This window comes from Antedon mediterranea, chromosome 7 (genome assembly GCF_964355755.1).
Source record: "Antedon mediterranea chromosome 7, ecAntMedi1.1, whole genome shotgun sequence".
Lineage (NCBI taxonomy): Eukaryota > Metazoa > Echinodermata > Crinoidea > Comatulida > Antedonidae > Antedon > Antedon mediterranea.
This window is the reverse complement of record NC_092676.1, coordinates 21151223-21170164: the sequence shown is the minus strand read 5'-3', so window position 1 is coordinate 21170164 and position 18942 is coordinate 21151223. Positions and strand designations below refer to the sequence as shown.

Sequence of the window (18942 nt, the reverse complement as noted above, 5' to 3'; positions counted from 1 at the left end):
CTTTCGTTGAATGCTCTGCGAAAAGATGTGATTTTAATGATTGGATGCCGAACATCCCGATGCCCAAGAGCCGGGTGTCGAACAGCCCGATGCTAAACAGTCGGATGCCGAACAGCCAGATGCTGAACAGTCGGATTCCGAACAGCCGGATGCAGAACAGCATGATGCCGAACAACCGAATATTGTTTGTCTAATATACTGCTATATCATGTTAGTTTTTACCACATGGAAGTAACCGATATAATTCGATATAAGCCTATTTTAGAAATAAATGAAAAGACGTAGGTGGTTTATTGAAATGTTGTTTATTATTTTATATAAAATTATGTAGCAAAGGTAGGCCAAAAGGTGATCAAAGTGTAACCTATAAATATTTACATTTTTACTGTAAGATTTATCACAGTGTACTCATTAATATTAATCATATTTTGAGAATATAAAAAAGAATAAAATATTAAAAACAATTTTTATAAATTATAAATAAATAAAATAATCACTAACAATAAAAATAATGTTAATAACATCTCCTGAGATTCCGGTTACAATCAATCAGATCAAATTTCGAATATATGCACATAGCCTTGAAAACTTATTTTTATGATGGATCATAATGCATGAAGTATAGTTTACATGAATAAATATTAATTTTCAACAAAAAAGATGAAACAAGCATCATTTTGTCAACAGTCGATACACAGCAAATTAGTTGAAATTGTGTCTGCTGTTCGTTGAACTATACAGTCTTATTGAAACTTAGACAATAAAATACTTCATTCATTAAAAGTATCTGTGTTTTTAAAATACATCATAAGCTTTACAGTTGGTTCTATGTATGTGTCTCCTACATTTTAAACATATTTCCACAATCTATCAATTAAATTCACAAATATATTTTTTCATATAAACAATCCGATGGTATAGTGGGATTTAAAGTAGAATTTGTTTGTGTAAGAGATTTTAACGCAGTGACGAAAAAAACGAAAGATTGAGATTACAATCCTTTTTAAGGCCATGCATTGTTATTATTTAGTAGACCTACTACTATTTCTCTGTTTCTCGTTGTTTAGTCACATTGTTATTAACTCTATCCCAAAATTAACAATGTCCTGTTCTTTATTTTGTATATGTCCATTGACATTGATTATTGTCGGATCTAAATTGATTTAAATAGAGGATGCACAGTGTTTAACTGTTTCTAGAAAAATATTTATTTTTATTATTTAAATTTAAAACCCACTGACTTGCTAATTTAAAAAAACGTAGTATGCTAGAAATGCTGGGCGTTGACTGTATTGGTTGGTGTTTAAAACAACTATGATTTCATTTCCTGGTGACGTCCATTGCACATTAACTGAAAAACCACAATACCGTCTGGATAAAAAACCACCAGATATCTGCAAAAAAAGTGTTATGGCATCTCTTTTAGTGAGAATTAATAAAACATTATTTAACACACCACGTGTGATAGTTAATACAAACAAATTAAATCCTGCTGTTCGCAACTGCATTGTGCGCTTAGTCTAGATTCAAAATTCGGCTAAACATTTGTAAAATGATAAATATTTTGGCAAACATAGCGTTCCATAATTAAGTTGGAGACAAAATCAAAGTGTAACGGATGATGATTCCCTGCAGGTGGCGCTCGTAAAGGACGAGAAGCATGAACAAGACGATATTCTAGCGTGTACCATTGGCATACTGAAATCCTTATAAACTACATTACAAGTAATATGTTTTTTAAATTCTATACTCTAACGGGAGATTATACACAATACAGAATGAAATTACATTCACCTACCATTATGTGATCATCACAATCTTGAGTAAATGGAAGAGATATAAAACTGAAAGTTAACCGGATACGCCTTCCAGGGGGCGCTGTTATCTGTGTTGTACATCGACTTGGGCCAAAACCGTGTGGATATCCAGGAGAAGAAAAGACTGCGTAATTCTCAGTGAGTACACTGTTGCATGAAATATCTATATATAAAATCAAAAACATATTTAATATAAATATAACTTGGAGGAAAACTGTGTTAACAAACCTGATGACAAAAGACAGATATGGAGAAACTTAACCTTCGGGAAAATAAGCCGTCAAACTATACTGCATGCCTAGTCTTTGATGCGAGCCCGACACTGTACCAATTCTATCTATGTGCACGTCCTTAATGTGTGCACCTCCCAAACACATGTATGTTATATAATTTGGTCCTACCTGGAGTTTCGCATACATTCAAACAACTCCGTGTCGCTGATGGTCTTGTCAAAGATGAACATTCGTTTTGTCGTAAAATAATCAAACTATTGGAATCAGGTCGACAGGTAACACTTCTTGATTGCTCTCCTTCTCCACAAATTACTGAACACTGTAGAAACAAACGACTTGAATGATGAGTACAAACTCCACAAGAGCATGGAATTATTAAAAATGAAGTGAGTGACTTGTATTGATGCCAGATAAAGATTAATATTGTTTGAAATAGTAATAATCATTACATAATTATAAAAAAGATCTTACCTGGGAATATGATCCTGTTACCCAAACATTGGTAGGACAGTCATCTAATTGACATACACGGAATTCACCTGGTTTTGTAATTTGACATCTGTTATCTGAAACAATAAAATTCTGATAGACACAACCAACATACCGCTGCTGTCGACCTAGTCCACAGGTCGTCGAACATTGACTCCAACTACCAGCGAACCAATAGGCAAATTGGCACTGTTCTATAAAGCAATTCCTGTTTTCGGTTGGCTTAGCACCAGGGCAGTCTCTGTCAGATGTAGGAACATTATTATGTAAACAGTTTACTTCACGTGTTTGAATTCCAATGCCACAATCAGTCGAACAGTCTCCCCAGCTCCCAGTAGACCACGACGGTGTTTGGCAATTGGCATCTACGCAAGTCCGTGTCGCTACAGGTCTTGTACCAGGACAATCACTATTTGCAACTTCTATTTGCTGACCATTGGTTTGTATTGCACAGGAAACTATGCGCCTTTGAATTCCTTCTCCGCAAACAGCAGAGCATTCTCCCCAGCTCTCTGTGTTCCACGATGGCGTTGAGCAGTCTGGAAGAGTACATTCACGTGTCGTGCGTGGTTTTAGCCCAACACAATCACTCTGTGGAACAACCCGTTGTCCACTAGGAGTCTGTACTGCACAGAAAACGTCTCGTGTTTGAACACTTTCGCCACACGCTCCGAAACATTGGCCCCAGTTGTCAGTTTTCCATGAAGGTGTTTGGCAACTAGGAGACCCTAGACAAGCGCGTGATGTATCTGGTTTCGATGAGCCATCGCAGTCGCTATCTGTCAATATGCGTTGACCACTTTGAGTTTGTATGGCACAGAACACTTGTCGTGTCTGAACTCCACCATCTCCACATGTAACAGGACATGTATTCCAATTACCAGTTATCCAACTCTGGCAGAGTTCACCAGCGCATGATCTTGATGATAGTGGCTTGCTTGCTGAATCACACGCACTATCAGCAATCGGTTGTTCAGATCCAAATTGGCTCACAGACAAACACCGAACGTTTCGGTGTTGAACACCAGTACCACAATCTGTACTACAGTCTGACCAACTTCCAGTGCTCCATCTTTTTAACAACAAAATTAAAGTTTATTAAGCCTAGTCTACATTTACAAATTTTTGTTTGCGAATTCTGACTTTTGGAGGTGGTTGATATACTGGAGGCTTTCCATCTGAGGCACATGACGTAATGTAGTCATGTGGACCTTAAGTGGACAGCCTTAAGTATCTACATACCTTCTCCAAAATGTGGCAAACTTAGAGTTGGAAAAAAAACCCATAATCTTTAAAAAGGTTCCTGATTATTCGTTGCTGTTGTTTATATTTATTTTATTAAGTAGGTAATCAAACAAAAATGTTCCTACGTAAGGACCTACCTTGTGGGACAGCGTTGTAAGTTGCAAGATCTGCTGGGTGGTTGAATAGGTTTTATTAGGATGTCACAATTACTATCCGGAACTTGTTGTCGAATTTCTTCATTTCTGCATATGATGTTAGGAATCTCCAGTCCTGTTCAAACATAAAGCTAATTAGTTGCTTTGGAAAACAAACAGCAGTAAAGTATTGATGTTATTTGTGTGGATTGTAACTTACCGCCGCCACAGGATCGGCTACAATCAGAAAACACTGTCACCCAAATAAACGTAACCTGAACGCCACCACCACCACCGCTGCCTCCTCCACCAATTGGACCTTCTGCTGGAACGCACTGTCCCTGAATGCACCACTACAATATGATCACATTTATTTAAAACATCGTTTTATAACATGAAATACACAATAAACATAAAAGTGCACACATTTGTAGGCCAATGTTATGTAAATTTACCCTACTGCCTCCGCATGGTGACCCGTCGAGCATAGGACTGTTACGAGTGGTACACCCTGATCCCTCCGATCGTAGACAAAACATTGTTGCACAATTTTCCTAGAAGAGTACAATAACTTAATGAATAATGGTAAATTAAAAGAATTACAAATTTACATTTTATGAAGAATATTGAGATGGCTAATGTTGTTAATTACTTGTTTTCATAATTATTATGAACACCAAAGCATTTATTGAAATGCAAAAATGAATAGAAACAAAGATAAGAAAGTCTTTCACATAACGTTAATGATCATCATGTTATATTTACGAGAATACTTACAGTCTGCCCTCTACAGACACCTTGACTGCCAGGAAAGTTAAAGTCACATTGTCTGTCAGGAGAATACACCTGTCCTGGTAAACGCTGACCACCAGCAGATAACGAAACATCCACTGTGTTCCTCGGAACGTTGTCCAGACAGGTTGCTCTACCAGAGCTGTGAATTTAATAGGTTTTAAAATAATGTTTAGATATTTTTATATTAAGTTTACGACACAATGAAAAAACACCATAAATTTTACGAATTAGTAGTAGAGCACATTCATTTTTATTCTCACTAAAACGAGAAGTACAACTTGTTAACAAGTTTATTAATAAACATACTTAAGGAAATTTTGTAAACCAGCGGCACTACATGTTGACCAGCTGAAAGATCCTGAGCCACTTGGCGTTGAAGGAGACATGATGTTCACACCCGTTTCACATGTATTGCCAGTTCCATCATGTGACAACCCTAGGCTAAAATTAAACACTCTCAATTTAGTATTATTGTTGATTACCACTTATTTTGATCTACATTACAGCATATAATAGCGCTTTAATAGTAACACGAAATCAAATTTGTGGTAATTCAGAAAATGGAACAATCTACATTATGGTATAGAGATTTAATAGTAACACGAAATCCAATATGTGCTAGAGAAAATGGAATAATCTACATTACGGTATAGATATTAAAAAGTAACACAGAAAATAGAATAAAAGTTGGTGTTTTGCATTGTTTTAAAATTAGTCTAAGTGATTCAGGATGATGTTATTACTGTAATTGCCAGGAACTGAAAGAGATCGACAATCTGGTCATTGGAAGGAAGAGGAGAGAGGTGAAAAACAGATTGGGCGTACAACATTAGAATCTGAGAAAACTATTATGATTATCTTTAGGTCAACAACGGTGAATCGTTGACAACAATAATGTATGTTAAAATGTAAGATAAAAACAATTATGTTGGGTGGTATGGCATTGAAATAACGGTGAGCATCTTACTTATGGGCTACTTCATGTGCAAGTGTAAACGGCAGACCTAATCCCGTGTCTTCACTGATTGAACAACGCCGAAACTCACTACACGTGGAGCTAATACTGGCGTAACCAATGGTTCGTGATGAGCTTCCAAAAATATCAAATCTGGAAATGTAATGCATATAAACGACATAATTGTAAATACCGTAAACGTTTATAATTTTCTGTGTTATTGATTTAAACCGAGTTATAATATGTTGATATCCAAGGTGCTTGACTTACCTTGTTAGAACTGCAGCACTATCAACGTCATAACGTGATCGTTGCCAATTGCAAAAACTATCCAAGCTGAATGCTGCATCAGATGAAAGCGTTGGAGCGTCCTATCAAGTTAAACAATTAAATAGATAATGGTTTTACAGTACATTAGTATGTATTTCATGTGGTCTGTGTTGTACACGCTCGGTAGTTTGAGGTGATGCGTTATTCCTATTTACCGGTTCTTAGTAGAGAAGTTTGAAAAAAGAGAATCACCATATCAACTACCATGCACATTATAGTGATTAGTAATGTTATTAAGAAAGAACTTACCTGTGCGGACGGATTGGTAATGATGACTAAATGAGTCACGTGTATTTTCATGCTGACACCCAAACTTTTATGAAGAAACAAGCTTGAAAACTACAACAAAATTATTATCAAACATTATTTTATTTCAATTTAAATCACCATGATCAACATGGCTAGATTATACTGGGATTGTTTTCAACATGTTTCATGTTTGTTCTCAGTCGGTTTAGCCGACTAGGTTTCATCAGGGAGTTCATTTTGTTCTACCGACACTTTAAAATACTACTCGTCTAATATACTCGCCACCTGGTCTAGTTTATAACGTTTTCGTTTGGTCCTTCTCAAACTTATATAACAATCTCTTGTTTGTCTTTTTTTAAAACTTGTATTGCTTGTGCTTAAATACAGTATTGGAGAAATAAATGATGTGTGTATGTATGTATATATTTAAATGAATTATTGTGTTGTTAAATGTCTTTGCTAAAGCTTGATTGTATAGGAAGGTCTATGAATCGAAACGGTAATGAAGAAACTATTACACGACTATTAGACAAAATTTCTAGAAAACTACATGCAATGTAGACTCTGTCTGTCTGTTGGTCGGTAAACACTAGCTTGAGCACGCGACTGCAGCCATGTATATGGCCATATTTTTTTCTCAAAGTCACGGTGAGAGGTAAACACGACTTACCACATTAAGTATAACTGTAGCATATTCCTCGGTCACTGATCCATGGTATTTGTACATTTCATAATCTACAAATATAAGCAGTTCGAGATGTTTTTCCCCGCTGGTCTGTTCTTGGTACTCGAATGGATTATCTACATTTAAGACATAACATAATAAATACTATGCAATATCATACTAGCATCCATAATTTCGGCAAATATAGTCATAAGTGTATTCATTCCTCAAATGTGACAATCCAATTAATTATACACACAAGTTGCTATACACAAAGACTTTATTAAAAGTGAATCTTTACACCATTCTGGTTTCCCCTAATTTATATTTCTGAATAAATTCACATACATACAGAAAAATAAACAAATACCTGTTACTGAATCACTAGATGGTGTAGTAGATGGTGTAGTAGGTGAAGAAGTTGACGATGTAACATCTTCTGCAGTTTCAGATTCTCCAACAGAACAATGGCTAACAACGTCAAATTTGATAACAATGTGCGCATCTACGTCATCGTCATCACTGCTCCGTCGTAGACGAAGCTTATCGGTATGCTCCGGACGTAAAGGACGGATCAACAAATCATGAATTTCGGTGTTGATATATCCATTCTGTATATACATTTTGATGAGAAATACATTATATTTTATATAACAAGCTATGTCCTAGTTCCAAGTGAAAGATTTCTCTCTACGAACTGCTTTTGCAGCGCACGATGACAATTTATTTACAAGAAGTAGTTTAGTTGAAATATTTTCACAGAAACTTTTCTCAGGTCTGTGAGCCAATACTTATGCCTACGGATAGTAAAATGGTTTTAATTATTACGATATATTACAATATAGTATGTACATAAGGAATAACCATTAAAGATGCCATTGTATTATTATAAAGGTCAGTAGTACAGTATAAAATTAGGTTTGAGACGTAAATACACTGTACAATACTTACAACTCCATTGCACGTTGAAATAGCAGCAATCGAATCATTATGACTGACAGAGTTCCCAATGTAGTGACAATCAGCAAACTTGGGCGTGTGGAGGGTGCTTCCGTTGACGCCAATTTGCTCAATCACAAAACTTGCCGGGAAAAGGTCTGTTGATTAATAATAACATTAACATTAACATTTAAATTTATATAGCGCCTTTACAAGGATCAAAGCGCTTTACAATGACCGATCATCAGGTAACATAATTATTTCGGGAAAAGATGGGTTTTCAATAGTTTTTTTTAAGTTATAATTGAAGATGAGTCACGAATTGTGCTTGAAAGGTTATTCCAAAGTTCTGGGCCTAGCTTTGAAAATGAATGTTCACAGATGATCGGTGAACACAACTTATAAAACTTATAGTTTAGTATAACATTTCTAGATTGTTTTAATGGAAAAATGTATTGATACAATAAAACAATATAGGAATGCACGTGGAGTTTTTCCCTAACAAAGTCGTATACTTATTTTAAAGAAATATTTACAGTATATTAAATTCATTAATAATATAGTTGAATGTGCACAGTTTGTTACTAGATAGAAAATAAAAAATATTTATATTATTTATATTCATATATAGGCCTAAATCAAGTTAAGTGAATATTGTATTTTCTACCTCCTGAAATATAATTATTTAAATAAAAAAATATGTTATTATTCTGCTAAGTTTAAAGTTACTATAGTTTTGAAAACAATATTATTTTACTACTTTATCTACTTATAAATCCATATTTTTCTACTTCGAAAGGTGTTTCCAACTCCTCAAGTACATCTCTATAATCTCGTCACAAACACTCTTACTTTATTGTAATGTCATCATAGCAATATTTAATATTAGTGTACAATGTAGACCAAAGTCCTATTTTTTTTTTTTTTAATTTCCTTAAAACATGTAGATTCAATCCAATCAATATCTCAGTATAAACATTGATTTAACTTCATTTTGTTAACCACGAGCTTAAAGCTGACCTGGATATTTGAATATACTTAAATATTTAAATAGCTAAACTTCCATATTGGATTAATGGGTCTATTCAAAAAATCTAGAGTCAAACGAGAGTCAAGGCGGATTTTATCAAAGTTAATACATGTACAGTCAACGTCATTGTTGGTAGTACTAATAGTAAGACGCAATTACATATTAATTTTAGATTTGTTTGATTTATGAATAATTTATGACGGTCTAATATTATTATTAATACACAGGTCCATTATTTACAGAACAATTATGAATGGATATGTCGTATAGGTGTATAATCTGTAATTATTGAGAATTACGATTAACTTTATCCAACATTTCTCAAGTAATCCTTTCGACTAGAATGTACTCCTAACTCACTTAGGCCCCTATTTTTGTCAGTGATTTAACCAACTAAATAGTGAACATTTTCCTTGAAAAGTCTGTTTTAATAAAAATCATTATTTATTAATAACTGATACAGATCTGAAGTCTGAATAGAAACAGTTTTTGCTGAAATTCTTTATATTTCATGAATGTGTAGCAAGAAAGTCAATAACGTAGTTTTATAAGCATTTGTTCCCTGCCAAAGAGATCTTACGTACTATATGGCCATAAAAGGGTTGTAAACAAGGTTCGCTTTTGTTTCTCAAACAGAAAATCAAGAATCTTTAATGATTTAGGAAGTGGAGATACCAATCTAATACACTGGACTGTTTACTAAACAAGTAAATCCAGTGGATTAGATTGAAATCCAATCAATTAACAAAATTACGTCAGAATTGGTAATAACTTTACCCTGTGTCGTATTTAAATAATCATTCCTTACCTATATTAAGCTGCACTTTCAGATGAAAGTTCTCTTCAAAGGCGTTGAATCTTATTTCTTTTTCGTCAACGTTTACAGAGCGTTTGTTCCTATGGTTATCTTGTATATGCATCGTAGGAGCAATGTCAAAGTCAGCAACTAAAACGAAAGTAGAATCATTCTTAAAGCTCTGTCTACACTATCAAACTAGTTTGACAAAAAACAGTGTGATGTGCCCAAATATGGTATAGTGATATGCTTAAATGTGGTAGTAATATGACATCATCATGTCCACATATGGGCATTTTGTTTGACACATAAAGTTTGATAGTATAGACAGATAATATTGTCCCCAAAAACATGTCAAATAAGATGTGTCAAATGAAACTTTGAATACTGGACCATTTCGTAATTTTTAATTAATTTTAAATCCTTCCTTTTTTTCCAAAACGAAGGAACAAAACTCAATTATTTTATTTATAAAAAAAGAGAACAAATATACAGTTACATTTTACCAAAGTCATTGACTTTTGGTGTTTTTTTTTATATTAGGTTATCAGTGTTTTTCAATCTAATCAAAGTGAATGAACTTTAGGTTATACTTTAAATTGGCTTATTCAACATTTTCTTTTTTAATTATCATTTTACATGAGATTTTAATTCATAAATATTATAAGCCCAATAACTAGTACCAGGTAAGATTGAGCTTGTAAGAAAAAAGATACTGTTGATATAAAGTTTGCGGTACACCACGTGTATTAGTTCTTAAAATAACTGTGGAGTTTATCGACGTTTCGATCAATATGCTTTGAACGTCCTCATTGTTTATATCAATATTTGATTTCGCAATGCAAACTTTCAAACAATAAAACAGATACTGTAACTTAATGAAGTTAAAAACTCCTTACTAACCTGAATCAATATTTTCAGATGCAAGATAACTCATCACGTCTCTCTTTGACAGTTTCAAAACCTGAAAAGTTATTTACTTTATTACCAATACAATTGTTAAAAATTGAAATACATAACGATTACTCTATCGACCTTGTTCCGCAATGGTTAGTGAATTGACCAATTACGGTAATGAAACAAAGAGTTTACTTTTAGCATTTTTCCTGATGTTACAAAATAAATGTTATCAAGAAAGTATAAATTCAAAAACGATACTATAAATAGTATTGTACAATTCAATTTCAACAGAATATGGTAATTTGGTCCATATCATAAATTATATCTTAAAGTTACTAGCATACACTTGTTATAAATTGATTACATGACATTTTTACTTAAAGTGCATATACATACCGATGGTTTCCCAGATACAAAACTTAATGATAACACAAAGAACACAAAGATACCAAGAAGTTCAAAGTAATTAGACCTAGCCATTGCTGTTCTGTATGTACGCACTTGCAACTTAAAGATGTTGAAGAAAACCGGTGGAATGATTTGCACTCGGACTGATGAAGTCTTTTATACTTATATCATAGCCTGGATATATATCATATTTATACTAAATTTGTTCTTTTAGTGATAACCTATTGTATTATTTGGTCCTTGAAGTTTTATCCTGATTAGGGACATATTTATTTCAGTTGTCTATTCTTTAGAGCGAAACAATGAATAATCCCAACCACTTCACTTCAAATTAATAAAAGATCAACTTAAAGTTGTAATTTAGACACAATCCGTTGACCTAAAATTTGAACTGACAACATAAAAACATCTTTCAGAACGAATTACAGACACTCTTTCAGTTAAAAATATAATATCACCACTTCAAAAACAAAGCATAAGATCATAATATTATATATAATAACGGACTTAAATAAAACGCTTCCGTTCTTTAGACAGTTGGTTGTACAGTGGTTTATGTACACGAACGTTCTTTTCAACAAGTTCATTCAATTGTTCATTGACTCTTGCAATTGAATCAGACCCGCTGGATGACAAGTGAAACCAAAACGGTATAAGACTATAGTGTCATTTCTTGTCGGGTGTTTTTTAAACAATCAAGGCACAGATAGAGTTTCCAGACTCATCGAAAAGGAATACGTTACGTAGAACAGAGAGCTTACTGCTTACTGTAGGAAAAGTTTTCATGTTGTAAGATCTTCCCATATGCCCAGATATATAAAATATATAAAATACAATAGGTCATAGGTTATGTCACAGCATGAATTAAGTATACTAAATCTTTAACTTCCTCTAGCAATTTGGAAACCGTTGGAACAAACACAATGACAGATTATCAACAAAGACATTGTAGATGGAACGTGTCTGAAGACAATCTCATGTCACAGGATCTGAACTCGAAGGAGTTCAGAATCTGAACCCGGAGGAGTTCAGGATCTGAACCCGGCAGAGTTCAGGTGACCACATTGTCAGTTTATTGTATAAGGATATGACCACAAGTATTAATGTTTTGTATATCTACATTTTAAGAGTTAAGCTAGTAAAACTTGACTGCTGACTAAAACACAGATTCTGTATTATACGTTATAAGGCCTATTATCAGTTTTTTTAATTGACATCTCACCACAAGTAAAGATGATAAATATGATAACTATAAAACAACTTGTAGGACTTTCTCTATTATTTATTACAGAGTTTAAAAACAATGATAGTTGTTATTTAGCCATATGGAACAAAAGCGATATTTTGATTCCGTACGGTTTTGCCACCTGCACACTAAATCTGAACAAATTTCTCAAAAGGATGTCACCTGTTTTGAAAGTAGTTCTATTTTCGATAACTAAGCTCAACAATTTGAAAGAAAAAAACAGGTCATGTCATTACGATTTGTATAATACAACATACTGCAGCCATGGAGGAATTGGTAAAGATTTGGATTTCGATGTATATAATGTGTCTAAGAAAATGTAACCTCTTCAGTCAAAGACTGGTATCCAAGGGCTCAGTTATGACCATTGGCTGTGATGTACTAGTACACCGGGATAACTCCCTACTCGTCTCGAAAAATGTACTAGATTTACATGAGCTACCGGTAGTGTACACTATACCTGTGTGTACACTGGACCTACGGGTTTTAGTCCTTATCCGGAAAGACTCATTCTAGGTAATTACAGTCCCACTGTCTTAACTGCTTGCCTTAGGTGAATGTATTACCATTATCATTATATTTTTATAATGAAAAAAAGAATAAATAATTATGTAAAACGAAGCAACAGTCCTTTGTGGAATTTTGAACTTTCCAAGACCATTCCAGCTGCATGAGGCCATATGACCACAAAACAAGATCTTTTTATTCGATATAATAAACAGGTAACACTACAATCTTATTGATGTGCCGATGTTGATTGTAAAACTTTAATTGTGTTCTTTAGATATCTGAAAAGTCGCAAATACTTTTTTTATGAGTGTTTCCGATAAGACGTCTTAGGCATATATCAAGTATTTCAATTAACTTACGCCGAGTAGGCAGGTCTGTATTGTACGGTAACAAAGTTTGAAATAAATAAAGTACTAATTGTACCGTATGGGATAACAATGTACTTTAATAACATAATACAAAATGATTGAATCCAAGTGAGATTTGTCCATTGTTAACCCACACAAATGAAATAAAACAATTTAAATGAGCGGTTCTTCAACGGTTTCCCTATTTTTCATATTTAATAATACAAGACTATTAAAGCGTTACGCTTGTTGGTGTGGATTACATGTATATTCTTTGCGTATGGCTTTTCGTCACTTTAGTGTGATGCTTCGGGTAAACTTGAATTACGAGAAACGTACCATGCTATAGCTTTGAATTACATTATGGCCAGTCAGTCATTAGGTACAACATCAATCACGTTAAACACACAATGTCAAATAATATAATATAATTTTGTATTAATTGGTTTGGTTGAGCTTCCGTGCGACTATGTAATAAAACAAGACGAAAACGACATTTTTTATGGAAGACGTTTATTGTTGTTACAGGCTGAACAAACAGAGGATACCTTCTTAATTATAATCGTTGTGAATGTGGAATATATTTCTATGTTTATACTACAATAAAGATATGGAAAAATGCCGGATAAGATGACCAATGAGGGTCAAGAAAACGATCACATGATTGACTTTTTAATCATCATCTTCATCATCATCTTCTTCATCTGCTTCGATTTCTAGTTCGAGATCAGATCCGATAAACTGTGCCATACCGTTATCGCCGCCTAAAAAGAAATTAGTAAGATTGTATATACTCTTTCCTTCAACATCGTCAACATTTAGAGACCTATACTACCGATAGGGCCTGCCTATCTACCTAATACTCACCATCTCGTCGAACAATTCTTACACATGAGCCACTTCTACATGACATACCAGAGAGAAGGCCACAGTCGGCGTGACTCGAGCAGCTTCGAGCATTCTGAAAGAACAATTTTCAACCAGGTTAGTGAAATACTCATTAGTAGGCCTAACAAAACATTTTTAATAACCGTAAAAAGATATTATTATAAAGGTATTATACTATGAACTAAATATTGCAACATTGGTTCACAAAAAAACCAAAGGCAACTATAAATTCTTAATGATATAATTAGTAGAATAATCGTCCGACTGAGAGGAATGGAATCGTCTGGTACATTTGTCAGTGGCGCCACCAACGTTTTCATACCGGACTACCAAAACTGCCATCTTACAAGAATCCACAAAAGATCTCATTGAACTCAAAGTGCTAGAAAGGTTCTTTCATCGTTGTCCCCTTTCCTTGTTTTGAAACCTTCAGGGACTGTTTTTTTTACATAAAGCACCGTCCTTACTTAATACATTACCCATTGTAATGCGAAACATTAAATATAAATTTAAATTAAAGTATGACTTTATTTATTATGGCAGACACTATCCCCAGGTTACGTAATTTTCCAATTCATTGTATGGCATATTTTTATATATTTCTATAAACATTATTATAAGGTTTTTAATGTTTGTTTTTTTTAACTTTTTCACATTTTGTGTATGTATATCGTTGTTTGGTAAATGTTTTAGCGCCTTTAAGTCACCCTCATTAAACAAAGTTTAGAAAAAATAAAAATCTTATTTTTTATTGTTTTTGTTCAGTAACAAGCAGAACAAATGAATCATGACAGATTGGTAAAGTACGAAAACCTCCATAAATATGCGTCAAAAGTGGAACCATACGAGGCTTGTTTTTCTGCTGATCCAAAGTGAGAAGTGTTAAAGTCAGCATCTGTGTTTGTCTTTATAATTTATTCGTCATCAATGACGTGACAGACTCAGTTTGAAAACGTTTTAAACGTTGATTCACAACGATTTACTAGATTTTGACGATATTGATAGTTATCGAAAAACATGTCAGAACAACTTGGTGAAAATATTTCTAAATTGTGTTCAATTATTTATTTTTCTTGAAAATGTGTGTAGTGTATAATGGAATGGTGTGAATTCCTAATAGTTCAACATAATGTGGAATTCACAATAGTACAAGTATAATTATTTTTATTCACACTGTTCAGATGATTATATTGACTACCGGTCAAACAAGCACCCAATAGGCGTGGAGCTTTGCTCGTATCAAATTATATGTGGATTTGTTTTTCAGTAATCTGGTCAAACTTTTCAAATAAATGGTAGTTAGACAATATTGCCTGTAACCACACTACACTTCAGGTAGGTTTACAATGTTTGTCCATGCAATATCTTTGGCCTAGAGGGAAATTGAAATTGCAATAGATAACATGATACGGGTATGGATTATTTTATACACTTTTCAGCTTTCCTATACGCTCGAAAATTACAGACATTGGTCAAATCGTTTAAACTACAAGCTACAATTTTAAGATCTATTCACAAACAAAAAATGGTTTGTACTGCCAACAAATACACATTTACCTAATTAATATGCTATATACATGCATGTTTTGCTATATGTTACTTATGCTACTAAATTTATAATAAAGGGAATACTTACTGATTCTGTAAATGCAACAGCAAGAATAAGGCAAACAAGTCCAAATGCTACAAACTTCCTCATTTTTGTTTTGTGATGTTTACAACAAACTGTCCTCCGAAAAGATGTCGATGGTTCGGTTACCAAAAAGTAAATGAACTAATAAACGCGTGTTCATGTATTAACTTCAATATCCTACTTATTACCCTAGAGATTAGTTAATGGATCGCTAGTTGTTTTAGATTATTGCAATATTGTGCTCTAAGTATTTTCTTCTAACTTTTTTTCGCAAGGTTTCTTTGGCCATAGAAATATGTGTTCACGTTTCTGACGATTTATTTTAATAAAGAAAATTAAATACAATCACCTTTTTCAAATGTTATCATTTTTATTCAAATACATGTTTCGTTTTTTTTATAATAGAATTAATGTTAAAGATATACCCCAACAACTTGAAAAGGTAAATTATTTGTTTTCGATACAATTTGTATTCAAAGTGAATAACTTTTATCGATCATCAAAATGCCATATTCAACAACAAAAAATATTTGACGGACATTATATCTTCTATAAGTTGAATATAATTTTTCTAGAAGGAACTATTGAATACAGGGAACTCTTCCCTTGAGACACCCACTATCAAGGGGAGACTTTCTCGTCGTGAAACGAACGAGGAAAACATCATATTAGATCGTTATGCATCAACCCCTATTCAGGGGACATCCATAATAAAAGGTCCCAGAAGATATCCCCTTAAAGATGTATTGTCCCTTGAAACACAAAAAAATGAAGGTCAAAATATTCTAAATTTAAAGTGGCCATATCAAAGTAATATTAAAGTTATTCACTTTAAGTCGAAAATTTGAGCCAAAAACAACAAGTTTACGTAATTAACAGGTAAATTAGTTTGATTACATTTCATCTGGAAAATCGTCACGAGCGAAAGTAAACAAAGATTTCAAACCATGAGTACGCATTATGCACAGCGTTGCCAGCGATAAAATTTAAATTATGCCGTATCCTGTCTCAAATAATGCCAGATTGGGAAAAATAATGCCAGATCCCCAAAATGTGGCCCTAAACAGCGCCACCAACGGTTTTATGTCTAATAAACGTTTGTAAAACCCCAACTGACACAAAATAGGGCCTAAAATTGTATCCCCATGTCGTACAAAATTTATATTTTTAGTTTTGTGAGTAATAACTAATAATTCTAAATATCTGGGGTGCGAAAATGGTAATTGCAAATGACACCAACACCAACCCCCACCCCACTCCCCCACCCAAAAAAAAAAAAACCTGTTACACAGCCATGGAAATTTATAATTTTTGAACTGAAATATGAGAGCTGCTCGATGGCCGGGATCTTTGCACTTAATTTCAAATATGAAAGGATCTTAGCCCACCATAATTAGAAAATAGCAATTATAATTTAAAATAGGAAATAAAAAAAATTATTTTGAGTGTCTCCAGGACCTCAGCCCCACCATGGTTGATAAGAAAATTTGGAAAAAAATACCTACTCGATGGCCGGAAATGGCACTTAATTTAAAATATGAAAAAAAATATATTTATTAGTGTCTCCATGATCTTAGCCCACCATAGTTCGAAAATGGCAATTATAATTTAAAATAGGAAATCAAAATATATATTAATTGTGTCTCCAGGACCTCAACCCCACCATGGTTGGGGCTGAGGTAAGAAAATATGAAAAAAATAGAGCTGCTCAATGGTCGGAAATGGCACTTAATTTCAAATATAAAATAAAAATATATTTATTAGTATACCTCCAGGATCTTAGCCCATGATAGTTTTGAAAGTGCCAATTATAATTTAAAATAGGAAATAAAAATATATATTAAGTGTTTCCAGGACCTCAGCCCCACCATGGTTGGGGCTGAGGTAAAATAAATTGGAAAAATAGAGCTGCTAGATGGCCGGAAATATAATGGCACTTAATTTAAAATATGAAATCAAAATATATTTATTAGTGTCTCCATGATCTTAGCCCACCATAGTTCGAAAATGGCAATTATAATTTAAAATAGGAAATCAAAATATATATTAATTGTGTCTCCAGGACCTCAACCCCACCATGGTTGGGGCTGAGGTAAGAAAATATGAAAAAAATAGAGCTGCTCACTCAATGGCCGGAAATGGCACTTAATTTCAAATGTGAAATAAAAATATATTTATTAGTACCTCCAGGATCTTAGCCCATGATAGTTTTGAAAGTGCCAATTATAATTTAAAATAGGAAATAAAAATATATATTAAGTGTTTCAAGGACCTCAGCCCCACCATGGTTGGGGCTGAGGTAAAACAAATTGGAAAAATAGAGCTGCTAGATGGCCGGAAATTGCACTTAATTTTAAATAAAAATGTATAAGAGTCCCTAGGACCTCGCCCCATCATGGTCACTGAGAGGTGAAGAACATTTTGAAATATAGGGTTGCTACGACGATGCAAATGGAACATAATTTGAAATATGGAAAACAAATTCTCTAGAAGAAATTCTTTTTAAAATTAGAGCTTCTAGTTACCGGAAATTGCCATTTTAAGGGTTGGGGTAGGGGTGTGGCCACTTATAATTATGAACTGAAAAAACAAAACCCCTTTCATAATGTTTTCGTTCAATTGTCTCTATATCTGGGGATCCAATAACCCGCATGGTCTCTGAAATAGAGCAACATAATTGGCCAATAGCTAGCCTCTTCGGATTTGTTGTGCTGCCTATATCGCACACACGGTAGTTTTCGAGCAGCCTTCCTATCCGAAGAGTCGATGAAGTCCGAAACGAAAGGATGGAAGAACTATTGTACGGAAAACCTGAACAGATCTGTTTTTTACGATATGATATTGTGTAAGGTGATATGTATTAACAAAATATTTTATTTTTGTTCTGTGGTATATTATTTTTTTGGTTGTTCAAAAAACACAAAATTATGCCAGATTATGCTAAAAACGGCTAAATAATGCTGCGGCATTATGCCAGATGCCGTGGGCCTCCAAATAATGCCAAAAAGCATAATAATGCCAGAAATGGCAACTATGATTATGCATATGCTAAATTAGGATTGTTTACAACTCGTCACGGTTAAGAAGGTATTTTCACACAGATCGCGAGGAAGTTTTATGATTATGCATACAGAGTAGCCAAACAAGCGCGTTTCATTATGGGATATGTTTTGATTGAAAACTTTGACTGGAAGTCAAAGTTATTTTTTTAACAAAAAAACGTCTGTATTTCAGTTAATTTTTTTTTTTTTCAAAAAATTGTTGGTGATATTTAATAACTATTATGATACTTCAAAATTACCCACCTTTTTTCGAAAACTTTTATTTGTTATTT

General features: G+C 33.6%; 1 protein-coding gene across 1 annotated transcript; it reads right to left on the bottom strand.

Annotated features, from left to right (window-relative positions):
- Positions 1-246: 246 nt before the first annotated feature.
- On the bottom strand, positions 247-11056 carry LOC140055495 (A disintegrin and metalloproteinase with thrombospondin motifs 6-like). The gene is made up of 18 exons (XM_072100838.1): positions 10973-11056; positions 10580-10640; positions 9689-9826; positions 7863-8008; positions 7282-7522; positions 6918-7048; positions 6248-6337; positions 5939-6039; positions 5681-5821; positions 5020-5154; positions 4675-4852; positions 4374-4472; positions 4139-4271; positions 3922-4054; positions 2522-3611; positions 2219-2369; positions 1799-1980; positions 247-1394 (listed from the first exon to the last, which is right to left on the bottom strand). The coding sequence occupies exons 1-18, from the start codon at positions 11054-11056 to the stop codon at positions 1245-1247; spliced, it is 3384 nt and encodes a 1127-aa protein (XP_071956939.1). The 3' UTR covers positions 247-1244.
- Positions 11057-18942: the final 7886 nt, after the last annotated feature.